The sequence below is a fragment of the Orcinus orca genome, chromosome 4 (assembly GCF_937001465.1).
Source record: "Orcinus orca chromosome 4, mOrcOrc1.1, whole genome shotgun sequence".
NCBI classification, from domain to species: Eukaryota; Metazoa; Chordata; class Mammalia; order Artiodactyla; family Delphinidae; genus Orcinus; species Orcinus orca.
In genome coordinates, this window is record NC_064562.1 from 137730168 (window position 1) to 137752151 (window position 21984).

The 21984-nt window shown below is 35.8% G+C and overlaps 1 protein-coding gene across 1 annotated transcript in view; it reads right to left on the reverse strand.

Moving 5' to 3' along the window:
- Positions 1 to 13498: 13498 nt before the first annotated feature.
- The window catches only part of ANKRD50 (ankyrin repeat domain containing 50), a 41396-nt gene continuing 32910 nt past the window's right edge, over positions 13499 to 21984 (reverse strand). The window contains exons 3-4 of the mRNA XM_033419392.2: positions 18149 to 21696; positions 13499 to 16627 (exon numbers count right to left, since the gene is read on the reverse strand). Of these exons, the coding sequence (XP_033275283.1) occupies positions 18152 to 21696 (3545 nt within the window). The 3' untranslated portion in view covers positions 13499 to 16627; positions 18149 to 18151. The remainder of the gene's footprint in view (positions 16628 to 18148; positions 21697 to 21984) is intronic.

A 21984-nucleotide genomic window follows, 5' to 3' on the forward strand; every position in this document is an offset into this window, starting at 1 on the left:
TTTTTTTCCATTAAAATATGTTTTAAATTGTTTAGGTAGAACAATTTTAACTTGTTTGGGTAGAAGTATCTACCTTTATGGGGCTAACTGCTTTAAATTCTGACTTTTCAATCTATATTACTGTATGCTTCAGTTAAAAAAAAGTTTACCTTCAGACTGTTTTTTTCTTTAATACTAATTTTTACACTTTAAGCCATTGACATATTTTTAAAACAGAAACCAAGAACTGTTTCGTCAAATATTCCTAAGAGGAACATTACAAGAGAGATAATAGGCAGGATAATGAGAGATGTTGCCCACACTTGTCCATCTTCTCCCATTAAGGTTCTAGGGTGTCACTCTTAGTTCAAGGCCCACACTTGCACTCTCATCACTGCCCTGTGGGAAGGACTGGGATCTGCACTGACAGAGAATGGCTTTTTTTCCTCCCAAGAAGTACCTGTAAGCTTGGACAGAGAAGACATCTATATCGTACAGAGTTAGGCTCCATGGGGAAAATATTTCAAAGCACAATGGCCACAGTCTTCTTCCTTCTTAGAAAATTATGAAGGGCCCAGGTACTACTCTGGGAATTAACCAAACAACAGCTCGTTCAGTGCAGCATCACGGGTTAGAGCTCTGTCATTTGGCGATGGCGTAGAGCTGATCTCTTGGTTGAATACCAAACTGAGCTCTGCCTGATTTCAACATGTTCCTGTATCTTCTTCATAAATACATTTATATAATTCCTCAAGTTCTACCAAACAGATGGAGGCACAAATTGACAAAATGCCCACCCTGTTCTTGGTGTTCTAAGCCTGTCTGACCCAAACAAGTGACAATCGGGGGTTGAGGACACCACCAACACCTGCACCATCACCACCACCTTGGTCCCTCTGAATCTACAAAACCCAAATCTTTCAGCTCTTTGTCCTTAATCTTTATCCTCTAGTCCTTTTGAACTTGAGTTTTAATGTCTTTGACATTGGCTTTCCTTCCATCTTTGATTTGAATCAGGCGTTCATCTATCAATGTTTCTTTGCCTCTGTCAGCTCATCCTCTCACCTCGCTGGTAGACAATTCTCCCTAGATCTCTCATGATTCTGCCTGTCTTGTAACATATTTTGTTCTGCACTAGCTTTTCAAAGATGTTCGTTTAGCAAACAGCCTTGGAGATAGACTATCTCCTTCCAGTTCAGAGGGCAGATTCTTTGCGGCCCAAAATAATAAAGACAATGGCTCTCTCCGGGGTAAGGATTGGGCAAGTTTGCTAGCAGCCCCTTTATAAGAATGAGCGTTTCCCAGGCTCTGAGTTCCTTAGCTTTGATGTACAACCACTGTGCATGTAGAATCTTTCTGGACCTGCCTCCCTATCATCCCTGTAGAGCTTAGGGACAGGGAGAACCAAAGCAAACATGAAGCTCATGCTGCCTGCTGTGGTATGCGTAATAAAGTCTTTTGTCTCTGATCCAGAAGTCTTGTGTCTTCTGCTGGCATCTGTGAAACTGTGGCAGGCTTGTGACTTGTGAGCTTGCAAGTAGAGTAAAACCTCAGAGCTTTCACAGTTCTTGATACATCTCAGTTTACATAAGCAGTATAACTGGCATTTTCTAGTTGGAGTTTCCTAGCACTTATTTCCCTTTCCTAATAAACCCTGATTCCCTCTTGAGAATTCTGTATTTCCTATTGGATACTATCTTCAAAAATATAATTAGATGTCCATCTTCTCCCTCTTAAGAGACGGGGATATGACCCAGGCTAACCTCACTTGAACTTAAACAGAGTAACAAAGACAATGAAAGCAATTGGCATTTATTCATCCCTGCAGTGGCTCCCTAAACAAATATTTCCTGCTATTTCTAAACATCCTTTTTCTAGAATCTAGGGATAACTTGAACTCTGCCTATGTCCAGGCCAGGGTCTTCACATTTCTCATGAGTTTTTTTAGTTTCTAATTTCCCCCAAATACATTTCCTTTGGCTTAAGTTGACACATTTTCTTTTACTTTCCACCTTGATACACATTTTCTTCTTCTATTTCACCAATTTTATTTCATTTTTAATGGGCTATATTCCCCACTGATTGAACTATTTCCATTTTAGCTTCTATTGAAATTTACATCAAATGACTTATTACCAGGTCTCAGATCGAATGCCTATATTATTGCACCAAAAGAACTTACTGTGGATTCTCAGAGAAAGGGGTGGTTAGCTGGGGGAAGTGATGTGTTGGCGACGCGGAATGGGGCTGACAACCCACACTTTTTTTTTTTTTAAATATTTTACATAACAAATATCAGGTGAAAATGTAATCTCAGTTCAAAAGTTTAACAATACTAAATTGATATAGTACCAAATAGAATTTTTAAAAATTTTTTTCTGTTAAAAATATAATCTCATATCCAAATTTCACAAGGAACCACTGTAATACGGAGAAAGGATTCCTAGGAGAAGGAGGCAATTTTGCTTGATGGAAAGTATCTGGGTTCTGAGGTTAGCAAGAGCTAAGTTCAAATCTGAATCAAATGTCCACACTTATTCTTTTGAATCCGTGAAAACTGCTGGGTTTCCATGTTTGCTGAATAATTAAAAGGCACATGTATGTTTTCTTGACTTTAGTGACAGCTATTAAGTTCTTCTTAAAATAATTAACTGAATTCAACTTAATAGTCTCCAATACAAAGAGGTCAGGTCAGGTTATCAGCTAAAAGCAATCAAGCAGTCAATCACATATGTTCAAACTAGTAAGTGATGAATAATTGGCTTGTTCTTCTGTGGTATTCAATACAAACTGAGTGACTATAATACAAACAGATGGGAAAGCAGGAATAAGAAAATGCATACTATTTTGTACTGAGTTTGATCCCTCTTTGAGCTTGGTTAAGCCAAGAGTGTGTTTTAACAAGTGGCCTAAAATAGCAGGATTGAAATGTTTCTCAATACCATGCAGCTGTTTCTGAATAAAAAGAAACTGCAATAAAAAGAATAGTAATTGAACGCTTACTATGTACAAGACAATCTAAAAGACACAAAGATGAGTAAGACTCAAGTCCTATCAAAAAGAAGATTACAGTGGGAGAAAAGAAGACAATTTGTTTAGCATAACGAAGAAAAAGAACAATAAAAAACAAAAAATAAAATACAACAGTAATGAAAAAGAAGTGTTTCCTGGGGCTTCCCTGGTGGCGCAGTGGTTGAGAGTCCGCCTGCCGATGGAGGGGACGCGGGTTCGTGCCCCTGGACGCGGGTCCAGGAAGATCCCACATGCCGTGGAGCGGCTGGGCCCGTGAGCCATGGCCGCTGAGCCTGTGCGTCTGGAGCCTGTGCTCCACAACGGGAGAGCCCACAACAGTGAGAGGCCCGTGTACCGCAAAAAAAAAAAAAAAAAGTTTGACACCATTGCTAAGTAGTAGTATCATATTAGAAGTTTTCTCTAAAGGAAATTGAGTTTTCCACTTACTTGGAACAAACCAGCCAGTTTCTCAAAATGATTTGAATCTCCTTGAGTGTTAATGATTTGTGTGAGTGGATATATGAGTTTGATCTATCGTTATTGTACCTATGTGGATATACCCTCATGTTGAATGTATGTTTTGTGCACACCATGTATTATTTTCTGAAGTCCATGTATTGAGTTGAACATTCATGCACATATAACTAACTTGTGGTTTTTCTTCATATATAGTTAATCAAAGTAAAGAAAATTACAAAATTCAACTTATCTTGGAAATTCTGATAAAAATGTAATATTAGTATGAGAAATTCTCTTAATTATTATGTCTAATTTATCTCCTTTATCATGTTCTTGAATTCAATTTTTTAAAAAAATTTACTGTATTAGTCAGGATACTTTAGAGAAACAGAATAATAAGAGAAAGACAGACAGAGAGATACAGAGTATTTTAATAAATTGGCTTATACGATTGTGGGACTGGCAAGTTTGAATTCTGCAGATCAGGCCAGCAGGGTAGAGAACAGGAAAGACTGATGTTTCATCTTGAGTCCGGAGGCATCTGGAGGCAGAAATTCTTCTTTCTCAGATGACCTCAGTCTTTTTCTCTTAAAGTCTTCAACTGATTGAATGAGGTCCACCCACATTATGAAGGGTAATCTGCTTTACTCAAAGTCCACTGATTTAAATGTTAATCACATTTTAAAAATATCTTCACAGCAACATCTAAACAGGTGTTTGACCAAACATCTGGGCACTATAGCCTAGCCCAGTTGATACATAAAGTTAATATCATATGTAATAATGGTGCTGTATGTGTCTAATATAAAACTCATCCTCAAATTCTTAAGAGAAAATGTTCAAAGTAATGCACAAATACCCACTATGCTCCAATTCCTAAACTATTGAACTAGGCTAGATCACAAAGGCTAGGTGTGGTTAAAAGCCTGACAGGAATGATGAGTCATCTGTTTACCATTGTTTCTGCTTAGATTTATTACCAAATCAGTAAATAAGCAGTTCTGGAAGTACTCAAATCAAATATGTGAACAGACATGACTCCCAGCATCTCCCTTCCCTCCTACAAAAGCATGACTGATGTGATTTCAGTGAGTAGTGTGTTTGCACTCTCAGTGCTGCTCAGAGCCACACACTCACCTTTCACAACATTGGCCTTGGAGAAAGCCACATCCACATTCAGTGGTCCACCTTATTATAAGGAATTTCTTGCTGTGCCATTTCCATGTGATAATTCTTATAATGTCTGGCCATGGCTGATCTTTACATTTAAAAAGAAATAGTTCGAGATTCAGAGTGGTGATAATAGTCAAAACCTAAGAATCTGTTAATGTTAGATACATATCTAACACTATTATCACTAATGGGATTTTGAATAAGTCCACAAACACTCTAAAATTTCCTCCCCCAAATTATGTTATTGTTTTAACATAGTACATTATTAAATAGCAGATTTAAATATGAGTATTTTCATAGAGGTTAAAATTAGGTTCAGAGTATTGAGTAAAGATAATCAGATGACTGAATGGAATCTTTAGGAAATTTTAAATAGGTTGAAGCAAGCAGGTTATTAGAGAATTATTTATTAAGAATTTTAGCCTAATACACTGAGAAAACATACAATATTCCATTTGCCATAATGATGCATTTATCAAGTGTTCATTGCAGCACTATTTATAATAACCAGCACATGGAAGCAACCTAAATGTCCATCAACAGATGAATGGATAAAGGAGATGCAACACATATATACAATGGAATATTACTCAGCCATAAAAAGAATCGAAATTGAGTTATTTGTAGTGAGGTGGATGGACCTAGAGTCTGTCATACAGAGTGAAGTAAGTCAGAGAGAGAAAAACAAATACCATATATTAACGCATATATATGGAATTTTAAAAAGCGGTACTGATGAACCTAGTAGCAGGGCAGGAATAAAGACGCAGACATAGAGAACAGACTTGAGGGCATGTGGGGGAAGGGGAAGCTGGGATGAAGTGAGAGAGTAGCATTGACAGATATACACTACCAAATGTAAAATGGATGGCTAGTGGGAAGCAGCTGCATAGCACAAGGAGATCAACTCAATGCTTTGTGACCACCTAGAGAGATGGGATAGGGAGTGTGAGAGGGAGGTCAGGGGAGGGGGGTATATGGGGATATATGTATAGCTGATTCACTTTGTTGCACAGCAGAAACTAACACAACATTGTAAAGCATTTATACTCCAATAAAGATGTGAAAAAAAATAAAACAAAGAAATGAAGAGTGCCAGAAATGGTAAAAAATGGGTAAATATAAAGTTTTGGGTTTCTTTTAATCTTTAAAAATAGCTGAATGTCTAGAGCAAAAATAGTAAGAATACATTGTGGGGTTTAAGTCATGTGTAGATATAAAATATATGATAACAATAACACAAAGTGTGGGAAAGAGAAAATGGAAACATATTATTATAAGGTTGTTAAACTATATGTAAAGTGTAATCTTATCTGAAGGAACACAGTGATAAGTTAATGATGTATACAGTAGACCCTAGAGCAATCATTAAAAAACAAAATTAAGAGCTATAAATAATAACTAATAGTTGGAATAACATGGAACCATAAAATGATACTCCAAAATAAAACAGGAAAACAGAGAATAAAGGAACAAAGAACAAAGGAGACAAACATAAAACAAGTAGCAAGACAGTAGACAAACTCAGTTATATTGGCTATATTAAATGTAAATGATCAAATATTCCAATCAGAAGACAGATTGTTAATTGGATAAAAAGAAGCAAGGACCAGCTACATACCATGTATAAGAAACCCACTTCAAATATAAATAAATAAATAGGTTAAAAGTAAAGGAGATTAGGATTGACATATATACACTACCATGTGTAAAATAGATAGCTAGTGGGAACCTGCTGTATAGCACAGGGAGCTCAGTTTGGTGCTCTGTGATGACCTAGATGGGTGGGATGGTGGGGGAGATCCAAGAGGGAGGGGATATATGTACACATATAGCTGATTCACTTCATTGTACAGCAGAAACTAACACAACATCGTAAAGCAATTATACTCCAATAATAAAAAAGCAGAAAGTAAAAGGATGGAAGAATATACCAGGAAAAAAGACTTTGAAGAAAGTTGTAATGGCTGCATTAATATCAGACAAAAGAGACTTCAGAATAAGGAATTTTGCCAAGGATAAAGGGGTACATTGAATAAGGATAAAGGGGTCAATTCATCAAGAGGGCACAATGGTTTTAAATTCATATACAAAATCTGAAAGATCTGAAAGGAGAAAGACAAATCTGCAATTATAATTAAAGATTTTAGTACTCCTTGTTCATTCAATAGAACAAGTAAACAAGAAAACATAAGAGCTGAACAATACTTAACCAACTTGACATAATTGATATATATATATAACATTTCATCCAATAACAGTATAAGTGTTTTTTCAACTGTACATACATGAAACATTACTAAGATAGGTGTATTCTGGGCCATGGAACAACCTCAACAAATGTAAAAAGATTGAAGTCATAAAAAGTATGTTCTCTAATGCCAATGGAATAGCCAAGAATGAGTAATCAAAATGTATCTTTCCAGAAAAATCTGAAAGTATACCCAAATATTTAGAAAGCAAACAATACATATCTAAATACACTTGGGTCAAAAAGAGAAATCACAGGGTAATCAGAAGATACTTTTGACTGGATACAAAAGAAAAATAATATGCCATTTGTAGAATGTGGTTAAAGCAGTGCTTAGAGGAAATTTTGTAGCATTAAATTATTATATTTGAAAGAAGATCTCAAATAATGCAAATTTTTTTTTCTGTAAATGGAAAGATAGTGAGTAATTTTGGCTTAATGGGTCATACATACAATTTCTGGTGCAACTATTTAACTATATTTTCATAGTGTGAGAGCAGCCATAAGGAATATGTAAAACATGGGTATGACTATGTTCCACCTTATTGGAATAGAAAGTTCTTTGTCAGCCTTTAAAAAATTTTAGCCATTCTTGTGGATATATAGTTAAATCTCATTGTGATTTTAAATTGGTTTCTCCTGCAAATTAATGTTGAGCCTCTTTTCACATGTTTATTTGCCATCTGTATATCTTCTTTAATGTAGTATTTTTGAATATTTTGCCCATTTTTTCAACTAGGATGAAATTAGGTTTTCTTATTATTGTGTAGTACAAGTTCTTTATTTTAGACACAAATATTCATTTGATGAAAATACTATCCTTTCACTATTGAATTACTTTGACATTTTGTTGAAAGTCAGTGGAACAAATATGTGTAGATCTGTTCATGAACTCATTTCTGTTCCATTGATCTATCTCTATCATTATGCCAGTACCATACTATCTTGATTACTTTTACAGTAAATCCAATTTTTTTCTTTTTCAACGATATTTTGACTACCCTAAGTCCTTTGCATTTCCATGTAAATTTTCAAATCATTTTGTTAATATCCACACAAATACCCTGCTGGGACCTTGATTGAATCTATAGATAATTTGGGGAGAATGCACTTCTTATGAATATTGAGTTCTCTGATTCATGAAGACAATATATCACTCTATTTCTTTCAGCAATGTTTTGTAGTTTTCAGTGTATATTTGTTGCACATATTTTGTTAAATTTATCCCTAAGTATTTCAATTTTTTTCTGATGCTTTTGTAAATACTATTTTTAAATTTTCTTTTTCCAGTTTGTTGCTAGTATAAATAATATTTTTGTGTTTGTGTACTGACCTTGCTAAATTCACTTAAATAAAAATGAGTGAATTCTGCAAGATTACCCATAAAAATTAGTACACTAACAAAGAACATGTGTAAACTGAAATTAAAAGCTCAATCTATAATTGCTTCAAAGAACATGAATTTCTTAGATATATACTTAACATTTACAGGATCTGTAAATGAAAAATTACAAAAGCTGATGAAAGAAATCAAAGATATAAATACATTTACTTAGCTCTAGACTAGCTAAAATTTCCACTGAGAGGCACAGGCCCTAGAAAATCTGAAAAAAAGTAATATGGGAGGAATCATGATACTTTATATTAAGGCTTACTGTATATCTACTGCAATCAAGATAGAGCAGTATTGGCAGAGTAAGAGACACACAATCAAATTCAATCAAATTGAATTCTATCAAATTGACACAATTCAATCAAAAGAACAGAATAGAGAACCCAGAAATAGACCCACACAAAGATGCTGAACTGATTTTTGACAAAGGTGCCAAAGCAAATCAGTGAAGGAAGAATAAACTTTTCAACAAAAGTTGCTGAAAGTAATTGGACTTTCATAGCCAAAAAAAAATGAACTCAACCTAAACCTAAATGTAAAATGTAAAAACTGTAAAACGTTTAGAAAAAAAGGACAAAAGTCTTCAGGGTCTAGGGCTAAGAAAAGAGTTCTTAGATTTGACAGAAAAAGCACAGTCCATATTGAAAAAAATTGATAAATTGGAGTGCACCAAAACTTAAAACTTTTGCTCTGTAAAAGAGTATACGAAAAAAATGAAGACAAGCTACTGACTGTGAGAAAATATTGCAAACCATGTATCTGACAAAGGATTAGTATCTAGAACAAATAAAAAACTCTAAAAACTCTACATTAAAAAACCCCCAAAAATCCAATTGGAAAATAGGCAAACAACACAAACATTTCACTGAACAGAATATATAGATGGCAAATAGACACATGAAGAGATGTTCCACACCATTAGTCATTAGAGAAATTCAAATTGAAACATGAGCTACTACTATATATTTATCGGAATGGCTGAAATAAAAAACAGTGACAACAAATTCTGGCAAGGATGTGAGGAAATTGGAGCACTCGCACATTGCTGATGAAAATGTAAAATGATATAGTTACTCTGGAAAAGTGTGGCTGTTTCTTAAAAAATTAAACATGCAATTACCATGTGACTCAGCAGTTGAAGTCTGGGCATTTATTCTAGAGAAATGAAACCTTATATTCACAAAAAAAATCTATACACAGATATTGATAGCAGCTTTATTCATAACAGCTCAAAACTGGAAACAGTCCACATGCCCATCAATGGGTGAATCGTCAACTAAACTGTGGCATGTACACACCATGAAATATTCAGCAGTAGAAAGAAAAACAACTACTGACACACGCAACTTAGATAAACCTCAAGGGAACTCTGCTGAGTGAGAAAAGCCAAGCCAAAAACATTACATACGCTATGATTCTATTTATTTAACAATTTCGAAATAATAAAATTATGAAAATGGAGACTGGATTAGTGGTTGCCAGGAATTAAGAATGGAGGGGCTGGACAGGAAGCAGGTGAGTGTAGTTATGAAAGCAACACAAGGGATCCTTGTAGGCACGGAACTGTTTTGTATTTTGACTGTTGTGTTGGATATAGGAACATACACAAATGATAAAACTGAACGGAACTAAATGTGTGCACGTGCGCGTGCGTGCGTGCACACACGAGAACGTGTAAAACGGAAATTGGAATAAGATTGGTGGATCTTATCAATGATAATATCTTGCCTGTGATATTGTTCTGTAGTTTCCCCAGATGCTACCATGTGAGGGAATTAGAGAAAGGGTACATAGGGTATCTATTATGTCTTACAACCGCACGTGAGGCTACAGTCATCTCAATGACAATTTCAATTAAAAAGACTGACAATTCCAAGTGTGGGTGAAAATGTGGAGACACTGGAAACCTCATCCACTGTGGGCGAGAATGCAAAATGGTAGAGCCACCTTGTAAAAGGTTTCATTAATTTCTTATAAATGTGAAGGTATACGTACCTTGCAACTCAGCAATCCCACTCTTAAATATTTACCCAAGACAAATGAAATCATATTTGACACAAATATCTAAATGCAAATAAGATATTTCTAAAAAGGCAAAACTATTAAGAAATCAGACCAGTGGTTGTCAGAGGCTGGGGGTGAGAAGAGAGAATTGATTTCCAAAGAGACAAAGGAACTTTATAAAGTGATGGAAATATTCTATATCTCAATTGTGGTGGCGTTGATATTGTATACATTTGTCAAAACTCATCAAACTAGTCTTAAAAAGGATGAATTTTATTGTATGTAAGTTATACCTCACATTAAAAAATTCAGCAAGACTTATGAATACATGATCAATATACTGAAATGACTTCTATATATAACAAATAGAAAATGAAATAAAAATACCATTTACAACAGCATCAATGAGCAACAGATTATCTAGGAACACATCTAATAGATGCACATACCTCTACACAGAAAACTAAGAGACATTACTGAAAATAATGAAAGACACACAAGTTCATTGATTGGAAGACTAAATGTATAAACAGATCAATTCACCCAGCTCCAAATTGATCTGCAGATTCAATGCAATCTCAGTCGAAATCTCTTGGCAAGTTTCTTTTTGAAATGACAACTGAGAAGCTGCTTTTAAAAGTTCTATAGAAACGCAAAACAATGCTAAGAAGAGCCATGGCAATGTTGAAGAAAAGAGTGGGAGGATTCACACTACTAGATATTAAAACTTCTAAAGCCACAGTAATTAAATGTGTCTGATATTGGCTCAAGGATGGACAAAAAAGATCTACCCATATAAGAATACGTGATTTATGACAAAATGATACTAAAATACAATGAGAAATAGATAATGCTGGATTAATTTGATAATTCATCAAGGTAAAACAAAAACCTATTAGAAGAAAACATAGGAGGCTATCATCATGACCTTGGGCCAGGCAAATATTTATACAATAGGACAGAAAAAAGCATTAAGTTCTAAAAAATATTAAATAAGAACCTCTATTAAAACATGCCATTATGAGAGTGAAAGGGCAAAGCACAGAATCAGAGAAGATATCTGCATTGTATATATTATAACAAGGATTTATATCCAAAACATAAAAGAATTTCTAAGAACCAAGAAACTCAAGGGGGAAAAAGGGCAAATTTCTTCACAAGTCAGCATATACGAATAGACAAAAATCATATGTAAAATGTCTAATTTCTTTAGTCATCTGGGAAATGCAAATTCAAACCTCAAATGCAATACTAGAATACAATCAAACAGAATGACAAAAAAAAGAGAAAAGAAAAAAGAAGAAAATTAAACAATACCAAGTATTGACAAGGATGTAGAGCAATAAGAGACTATTGTATATGGCTGATGTGTGTAGAAATTGATACAATCACTTGGGAAAATTGTTTGACATTATTAAAGCTAATCATACACATACCATAAGATGCAGTAATTTCACTCATCATGAAAAAGAAATGTACACACATGGACACCAAAAGTATGCACAAAAATGTAACTGCCTGCAGAATTTCCAAGAGCCCCAAACCAAAACAATCCAAATACCCATTAGTAGTAAACTGGATTTTTGAAAGTATGGTAAATTCACACAATGCAATATTATACAACAGTTTTAAAAGACAAACAATACTATAGCAACGAAAAGAGGTACACCACTGTTACACAGTGTGGATAAATTTTAGAAACATAACATTAAGGGAAAGAAAATAGCACAAAAAGGACATATTGTTTGATTCCATTTCTATGAAGCTTAAATAAATAGTCAATACTAATCTATTGTGAAGAAAGGCAGAATAGTGGTTTTCTTTGTTGGGGGTAATGTCTAGGAAGTGGCAAGGGAGGTTTCTGAGAGTATGGTTACGGCCTACTTCTTGATCAGGGCGATGGTTAAACAGGTCTGTTCACTTTATAAAAATGTATAGGACAGGAACTTAGGATTTGTGTTTCTTGCTGTGTATATTTCAACCTAAGTTTACAAACAAAATAGGAGTAACAGACACTCATTAAAATTGCAGCATCAGTTCTTTTGGGACATACCTTTGTATCAATTTAGAACAAGAATAAGTAGAAAGCTAGATGTACACAGGGGCTTTTTCTAAACATTAAAAATATATTCTTCTAAGAATATGGTCATTAGAATGTAGCTAAATTTTGCCAGTGTGGTAATGACAGTGTGTATTTAAAAGTAGAAATCTAAATATGCAGTAAATTTCAAATGACTCCATTTTAATATTGGCTAATTCTAATTTTACTATATTAGCAAAACAAGCAAGCAGAGACCCTATCTTAAAGATGAGATTAGTGCATATATTTGCATGATGAATAAAATTTTCCCAGATATTCGGGAATCTATGCCTTTGATATGTATCTCACTGCTATTAGTTGGATTCCCTCCAACTGTTAGAGCAAAGGAGTGAAAACATTAGTCATTGCCAAGTTCCCAGTGTATTTCCTTGGACCACCAGCTAGAAAATTCCATGTAAGTTTATTTAGTCAACGAGTCTGTTTTAAAATTCCTCTATGTACATCACCCACTTGTGTTTAAAAAAAAATTATTAAAAATTTTTAGAGTAAGACTTTTATTATTCCAACAATTTTATAAAGAATGTGAGGTAATGACTATAGAACCCTGTAATTATTGTAAAATTACCTAACAGAACATGCCTTGTTGGCCCTTTTAGAAACCTCTGGAGTACAGACACACACACACAACACTGTGTTCTGGTAGAAGAAGCAGAAGTTCTCGAAGAAGTGACATAAGTTTACTGAGTGAAGAATACATAGAAAATTATTTAGAAAATGACCATTGTTTGCAATAAAACCCCAAAATATCAAATTTAAGATGCCCATGATACTCTGAGGATCAAGGAGCACACACACATGCACACAATTCATTGGATTACTGCAATTTCAGAGGCAGGAAACCTGACATGGTGAGATACAGTATGTTTTTGGGGGTGGGAGGAGAATATTAAGTCCTTATAGAAATTTTAGGAAGATACTAAGGCTAGATCTTTTTGTTTTTCTACGTTCCTTTGAAAGGTTTTATATCTCATTTCTTTATGAAATGTTTCCAAAATTCATTTGCTCAGTATGTACTTAAAAGAAGTTAACTTAAAACAACTAGCAGTTGTTTTTACTGCAAGCACGTAAGAATCACTCCAATCACATGGATGTTCTGTTGGTTCAAGGATAAAATTAAAACAAGATATCCTCTGTAAAGCAAATATATTTATTATGCACTTTCATATACATAGGGATTTTTGCTTAATATAATACAAGGAATAAAATAAAACTTTTACAATGTGAAATTCAATGTACATTTTAGGCTATTTACATACCCCAAACCAAGGGAAAAATGAAAAAAGAAAAAGCATTTGTCTGAAACTATATTTGCTGAGAAGTGTAAGTGGAGGACATTAAAGTAAAACAAACATTTGCATAGGCAAACAACATTGGAAAAAGTACTTACTCCTGTTTTTTTAATCAGTGAACTATTATTGGTGAGGATCCCAGTAGGCATGGGGATGAGGGCGAAGGACATGATATAACTGGCTGTACTTTGCAGGACATACTGAGTTCTGGTCAATTTTCCTTCCAAAACCTTTCCTACAAACATGGAGATGTTATTTTTCATTGCTGTATTTTTTATCACTTCCTTTATTATCAACTCATGACTGTTAGGGAAGCACACAAGGAATGGTATAAAACTGTTATAAGCACATGGCATCATGGTTGTGTTGTGGCATCAAGTGATTTACAAAATTTAAACATTTTTATTTAAAAAATAGCTCTTTAGGAGTTTTATATTTGTGGGACTATTTTTACGCTCTTAGTGAAGCAGAAGCTATTGTCGGTCATGGTATTAAATAAATCCCCACAGAAACAAATAAGCAAAGCAGGGCATCTTCAGCCCCCTTTTCATCCATATTCTAACTGAAAGCCATTGCTGTTCTATTCCAAAGCTTAATTAATATAAAAACATCCAGAGGAATATTTACTTTTGAAAATCATATTTTTCCAACAGGTTCTCTTCCTACCACTGTTTCAAGTGTATATAGTATGGATATGAAAACATTTAGCTCTTCAGAAAACATAAATCCCTTATGTAATGAGTCATAACTTTGCCCTTTGGCCACAAGGTGCATTTTTGTAAAAACAATAAAATTAAATAAATATAATTCCAATAATTCAAGGTTTACTAGAAAAACTGGCAGCTTTCAGGGTTCTCTTTCTAAAGAAAAATACACCTAATAAGAAATTGGAGCTTCATCTTCTAAAATTACATAAATGTACTGTATTTGAGATATGAGTAAAGTTGGTTATAATAATAGGATGTGTTCATATTTATTAACAGAATCATTAACACTTTTAAGGCTACTTTGCAAGAGTCCTATTAAGCGTATTTAATAAATGTCCCATAGGGACAAAAATTCAATACTTGAAACATTCACATTCGAGTTATCAATATTGCCATGTCACCTTAATATTAATTGAACTTATCAACTTATCTCCTATTCTTGATTATGACTTACTGATGACATAAACACATAAGTTTTGCTGACTTTAAAAAACAGAAGCAAAAATAAAAGCCTTATAGGAAGATCAAGTGAAACATTTATCACAACCAATTATACATTTCTATTTCTGTGAACAATATATCATGTGTATGTTCTTCATATATGAAGATGACATTACTGACCTCAGTTACTAAGACATTTTCTAAAGATTTTTTCCAGTAGTAGCAATGGTTTTGTGCTGAATCTCCAAATTCTCTTCCCTTATTCCTCCTTATGCACATAGAAAGAACAGAATTTCTGGGTTTTTTTGGTAAGATCCCAGGGCTTTTTCAAAGATCAAACCTACAACCTTGGTTTCTAAACAATAAATTTTAATCTTTCCAGACATGCACACAACCCGCTAAGCTAGCTCAACTGGTTTAGAGTCCACCCAGGAGGCTAAAGCTCTGGGTCACATGCTCATCTGAGCGGTCAACTTTGTTTTCCTGGGTTACAGACTTCACCCTTAACCCTGGCATCCCTCATTCTGGAAGCGATTGTCCAAAGAGAAAAACAGGAAAGAGTATGTGGACAGAAAAGTGCAAATCCATCACTACCATTTATCAAATAGCAGTTAAAAAAAAAAAAAAATACACCTGTGCTATGGCCGATAGGTTAGTGGTGTCATCAGCGAAGGAAAACACGTATTATATTCATCAAGAATATTCATCCAACTAATCACTAAAATTGACCCAATTGATTTTGAGTGGGGGCTATTTTGGTCATGCAGTGATTTACAAAATAGAAACAACTGAGAGAGAAGCTACCATCACAATTTACAGTGGTAGATATTTTATTTAACTGGATGGAAGAGAGAAAGGGTAGTCAATGAATTGTTCAGGGATCAAAAATCTACCCTCAGATAGACAGGTGCATCTCCCTCTACACACATGCCACTGAGGCCTGGCTCTGTCCCTGAGAATTTTCATGCCTCAGGAATGATCATCTGTCTTCTTGGAGGTGGAATGACAAGTGAGTGGAAGGTGAAACTGCATCCCAGTGAACGAAGCAGAACTTTATTCTGCCTATAGTCTGTGTGTGTGTGAGTTTTCTTTTCTTTCTTTTTTCTTTTCTTTTGCTTTTTTCTTTTTTTTGACACCTTTAGCCGAAGATTAGGAGGATTCTACTGGGAAATCCAAATATAAACTACTTAGAGCAGATCCCTAAAATACTAGACATTTTAAAAATCTTTCATGAAACTTTTTTCACCTCGATGTGGCATTAAATAGAAACACATTTTTAACCAGTGCTGAAGGTGTAGTGAACATAAAATAGTTGTATGATTTATTTTATTGAGTGACATTTTTAAGGATACAGGAAACAAGCCATACACTACAACAAGGCAAATACAACTGAAACAGTATGCTAAAGTTTTGTTTGCCACAGAAAGAAAAAAATAAATACAAAGAACACTGCCTTTTCATATATATTTGATCATGGCACATGCACATTTATCAAATCTTAACTTAAAATACTTTACTCAAGATCTTTTTCAGCTTTTATCAAGGAACTGCAGTATGTATCTGCATTAAAAAAAAAAAGTGCTTACTCTTGGGTAGTTAATACAAAGCACACGAAATGAAATTTTTTAAGTACAGAGGGTTACACTGAGAAGGCAGCCTTACTATTTAGGCACATTACAGTATTTAAGGTAACTGTACTGCAGATATCGCATTCTTCATTTTTTTTTTTTTCAGCAAATCAACAGGCATTTTATGTTTTCATCCAGTAGCTGAAGAATCACTCCAATCACAATGTCCTCTGTTTCACAGAATAGGAAACTAATGCAAAAGTTAAAAAAAAAATTAATTTCTATATTATACTTATTATCTAACTACATCTAGTTTTAAAACCCTACAAAAGAATATATACATATATTTACTATGTAAAGCACAAAAGTAGACCTTTTAGAGATTCATTATTTAATGTATAAATCACTTTTAAAGATTCCACAAAGTGTTTACCTTAATTCATATGTTTTACTGTATAATATATATCTATACTTAACCTTTACAAAAGATAGAATGAGTTGGAGGGCTGTACCATCAGAACTAAATATTTTTAACATAAATCACATTGGAGAATGTATCCACTACTTTTAGACAAATTACTGTTGAATGAGATTTGACTAGTTGTCTGTAGATTCACAGTGAAGGGTGTTTATTATTAGAAGGTATAGGAAATGTATTTATAATAATGTTTTACCTAAAACATCCCTAAAAATTTATCTCCAAAGACAAAAAAGCAAAAGAAAGATTTCAAGTTTGTTAAAGAAAAGAGTACAATTTTGTTAGAGGATGAAAAATGATTAAGCAAAGTGGGATAAATATAATTGTAGTATAAGTTAGCAAAAATTCCTAGTGAAATCTGAATTTATCCTGAATATGAGAAATGTACTTCAGAAAAAGTATCCATAATATAAAATTATGCATCTGTTTTCCCATTAACTTCCCCTATGTAATTACTGTAGCATCCACTGTAGTGAAGAGGAGAAAAAAAATGTTTTTATTTAATAAATATAACTTTTGAGGTTTAAACATTTAATTCTTACGTCTAAATATACTGGGTCCTAAATACCCTCTTGCCAATACATCCATTTATCATCTTTCCACACCTATTCTTGATATGTGTAAATTTTACTTGGAAGATTCTTAAGGGATCTGTCATAATAAAAATTACCTTTCATGATTAAATCTTTTATTGCTTCCAGGGTGGAAAAAGGAAGGAAATTAACCTTCACTAACTACCTACTAAGCACTATATACACTACCTTATTCAAACCCAAAAGGGAATATTACTGAAATAGCCCCTGCCTCTGTTACCATCAGAGAACTTTTAAGAGGGGAAATGACTGTATAGGAAGGAATTCTTAATCTGAGATCCATAAATAGCATATTCATTCACCCACTCATTCATTCACTTACTCAACACATTTCTACTGAGAAACTACTATAGGTCCAAGCAGTATTCCAAGTACCTGGAATACAGTGGTGAACCGAAGAGATAAAAATCCCTACTCTCACAAAGCTTACATTTCAGTAGAGAGGAGACAAATAATAAACATAATAAATAAAATATATAAAGCATGTTAAATAGTAAGTACTGTGGCTAATGTAAAGCAGGAAAGGGGGAAAGGGAGTGCTGGAGGTGGGAGAATTCAAATTCCAAAGAGTGATGAGGGAGGGTCTTGCTGAGAAGACGACAGGAAGAGTGATGAGGTGGCCGTGTGGATTAGGGAAGAGTATTCTAAGTAGAGGGAACTACACTTTGGACATTTATTCTTTATGTTGATGAAATGTTACCTTTTATAATGGTGTTTCCTTTTTATAGTTGAAGCTTGGGTCAGAACCCTCAATCTGAAGCTTCAGGGCTTGTTTAAGGCTTAATTCCGTCTCCGAGGAAGGATATCCTTCCAGCACTTCCTGATGCCCTCTATCCTGCACTGTTCGTGGGACTGAAACCCTACCAAGAAAAACCTGGTTGCTCTGAAGATGATAATTTGGATTTGTCATTATTCCGTTTCTCTTCTTCTGTTCCCCACTTTGTTGGTGAATAAGAAACTGCTGTTGCGATCGACCGATTTCTTGCTGAGCTGAAGGTATAATTTTGCACTGCGATTCTGCTGGCATCTGTTTAGATGGTGCACCAGTCCCAGATTTGGCTGTAGGTCCTCTTTTATCAAACTGAGTCATTTCATATTCTAGAACCTTTGGCTGTGAAGAATTATTTTGTTTAGCTTTTTTCCCAGCTGACCCAGATTTGTTGGCATTTTCTGATTTCCCCCCTTTATTTGTTTTAGTTGACTTCAAACTGGGCTTTACTTGACTCCACTCAAACTCACTGCTCGGTGAATGATGGCTCTGTCCCAAGGACTGTGTTGTGGAAGACGGGGAAACAATTGACTGTCGACTTCTACTGCGCGGCAACGAATGCTGCTGAATTTGTTCTGTAAATGACAAGCTGTGAAAGCTGTCAATTGGCACTGTTTGAGCCGTTGCTGTAGATGAAGTAGTTCTCAAAGATGAATTTTTTGAGCTTTTCAGGGAATTATTTGACAATGACGACTTCTGCCGATCAACTGTTGAGTCCGGAGATTCTGAAGGAGAACTGAATGCGTGAGCTGGCCCATTCGGTAACCCGCGCAGCGAAGGCTGCACGTCCCCTCCACCAGTACTGCCAGAGCTATTTGATTTAATTGTTAATGACTGCATTTTTGAAGACACTGACTGTAGAGGCTTTTGCTCCATTGTGTGGACAGGGGATGGAGAACAGCCATTCAAACTGGATGCACCATATTTTTCTAATAATTTAATTATCTGAGAATGTCCATTTTTGGCTGCAACACGCATAGCAGTGCGTCCAAATTGATCAGCATGGTTTGGATCAGCACCGTGCTCTAATAAAACCTGCACAACATCAATGTGCCCTTCCTGGGCCGCAATGCAGAGCGCAGTTGCACCTTGATTACAGGTATGGTCCACCATGGCGCCATGCTCGATCAGAAGCTGCACCACTTTTACATGGCCCTGCCAGGCTGCAGACTGCAGAGCAGAGCGCTTTTCATTGTCTGCAGCGTTGACGTCAGCATGGTAGGTGATCAGAACCTGCACCATTTCCAAATGGCCTTGCCAGCAGGAAACATGAAGTGCTGTCCTTCCTTCAGCATCACTTGCTTCTACATTTGCACCATTTTCTAAAAAATATTCAGCCATTGTAAGTTGGTTTTCTAAGGCCAAAATATAAAGAGTAGGCCTACCATCAGCATCTTTGTAGTTCACATCAGCTCCGTGGCTAAAAAGTAATTCAACAATGTCCCTGTGTCCTTCTAATGCAGCAACCCGCAGTGCATTTCTTCCATCATAACCTCTGTGATCAATGTTGGATTTGTTTTCCAATAATACTTGAACACAATCATAATGACCCTCTTGCGAAGCTAATATGAAAGGTATCCGCCCATCATTATCTATTTCATTTGTTCTAGCACCTTGTTCAATAAGTGCTTCACATATTAATCTGTGACCTTCAAAAGCTGCCATGTGCAAAGGTGTCCATCCCGCATCATCCCTGTGATTTTCATCTAACCCCCTATCCAGTAGAGTACGTACAACTTCAACATTTCCTTGGGCTGAAGCTATGCTGAGGACTGTCCTCCCTTCACTGTCAATGCTGTCCACAGCTGCACCCCAAAACAGAAGTGTGTTTACAACCGAAGCATGACCCATAGAAGCTGCTGCTAACAAGGGTGTACGACCATTGTTATCTGTGTGGTCGACATCTGCTCCCCCCTCTAGAAGCAAGTCAACCACATCGACGTGTCCTTCGTAGGCAGCCACCAGCAGTGGAGTCATGCCATCTTTATCACAATGATCCACTTCAGCACCTCGATCGATTAAAAGGCTAACAACCGACGCATGTCCTTTACTCGCAGGAACACAAAGTGCAGCCACAGAGAGTGCAGTCCTGCCATCGACGTCCTCGTGATTCACTTCTGCTCCGTGGTCCAGTAGGTGTTCCACAATCTCTCTATGTCCCATGTAGGCTGCTGCTATCAAAGCAGTTCGACCTTCATTATCAGCTTTGTTGACTTCAGCACCATGTTGTAGCAAGTTAAGTACAATATCCTCATGTCCTCCCCAGGCTGCTGCTCTCAAAGCTGTTCGGCTATCAGCATCTGCACAATCCACTTTGACGCCAGCATACAGTAGTGCAGAAACGACCTCAGTATGACCACCCCAAGCAGCGGATCTTAATGCCGTCCAGCCATCCTGATCAGTATGATTAATATTTGCTCCACAACCAATCAAACAATTAACCACCTTGGTATGTCCTTGTCTAGCAGCTAGGGTAAGTGGCGTGTGCCCGTGAGCATCTTCTATCTCTAAATCTGCTCCCCTAGAGACGAGTAAATTCACCACATCAAGGTTGCCACTGTAAGCAGCATTAGCCAGTAATGTCCTCCCATTTGAATCACACTGGTTTACTGATGCTCCATTATCTAGTAATGTCCGGATGGAATCCTCTCTTTCCAAGGCTTGTCGGACTATGCATGATGTGCGATCATCTTCACTGTTGACGTGAGCACCAGCTTTCACCAGCAGCTGTAGCACTTCTTGCTCCTTGGGTATTAGTGTGGACAGGGAGTCTCTGACAGGTGTACCGTTCCATATCATCCACAGAGCTAACTCAGCTGTCTCTAACTGTAAGTTTGAATTAATTAAGTGCAATGCAAATTCTTGTGCTTCCAATGGTGTTAAATTCTTGGCTTGACAGGTATAACTCATAGCCAACATTCGGTGTCCTTCTGCTGCATTACATAAATACTTCTGGGTGCAGTGTTTCACATCCAGGAGCCACTCCGCAAAACTATAGTGAAACAGTATTTTAGTATCTCCTAGTCCATCAACAAGAAGTTTGGAGAGGACATCTAACTTGCGCTGAAAGTCTTCCAAGCTTAATGACATACTTTTGGTCCACACTGCGTGATACAATTCCGTTATGGTCAGAGGTCGGCAGGCTGCAAGAATCACGTTCAAAATAGGCTGAACCTTTGCAAACTGTTTTCTTACAAAAAGTCTCTGACACAGCCAGAGATACAGACCATTTAGAGTTCCTGGGATGTCACGAATCTCTCTTAACATAATAAAATTTTCTACAACTCCATCGAGAACTCGTTCTAGATAAAGAAAGCATCCGCTGCTCTTAATGTGCAGTTGATTTAACATCTCTGCAGTTTCTTTTGTGAGGTGTTGTCGCAAAGCTTCTTCTTGATCTAAGCGATGAAGAATGTACTGCTGAACATCCTTAACGATATATGCCTTCCGAAGGTCATCTAAACTTATTTTTCGAAAACCTAAGGACAAAAAAGTAGATGTCAATTGAAAATGATTATCAAAGTTTCCATATAGTCAAAGAGAATGTTCAACATGTGACAAACTGAGAAGCAAATAGATCAATAATAAGTCAATTCATACTAATAAACCAGTCAATAGATACCTAGAAGTATATGAGTCAGTTTTCTTTTCCTTCTGGAGAAACACACTGATGGCAGATAAACGATTTCATTTTCCTATCCACAAATGGAACTATTTCTTATTCGTTTAGTGGCTCAGTGCTCCTCTCAGCTTCCATGATAAGAGAT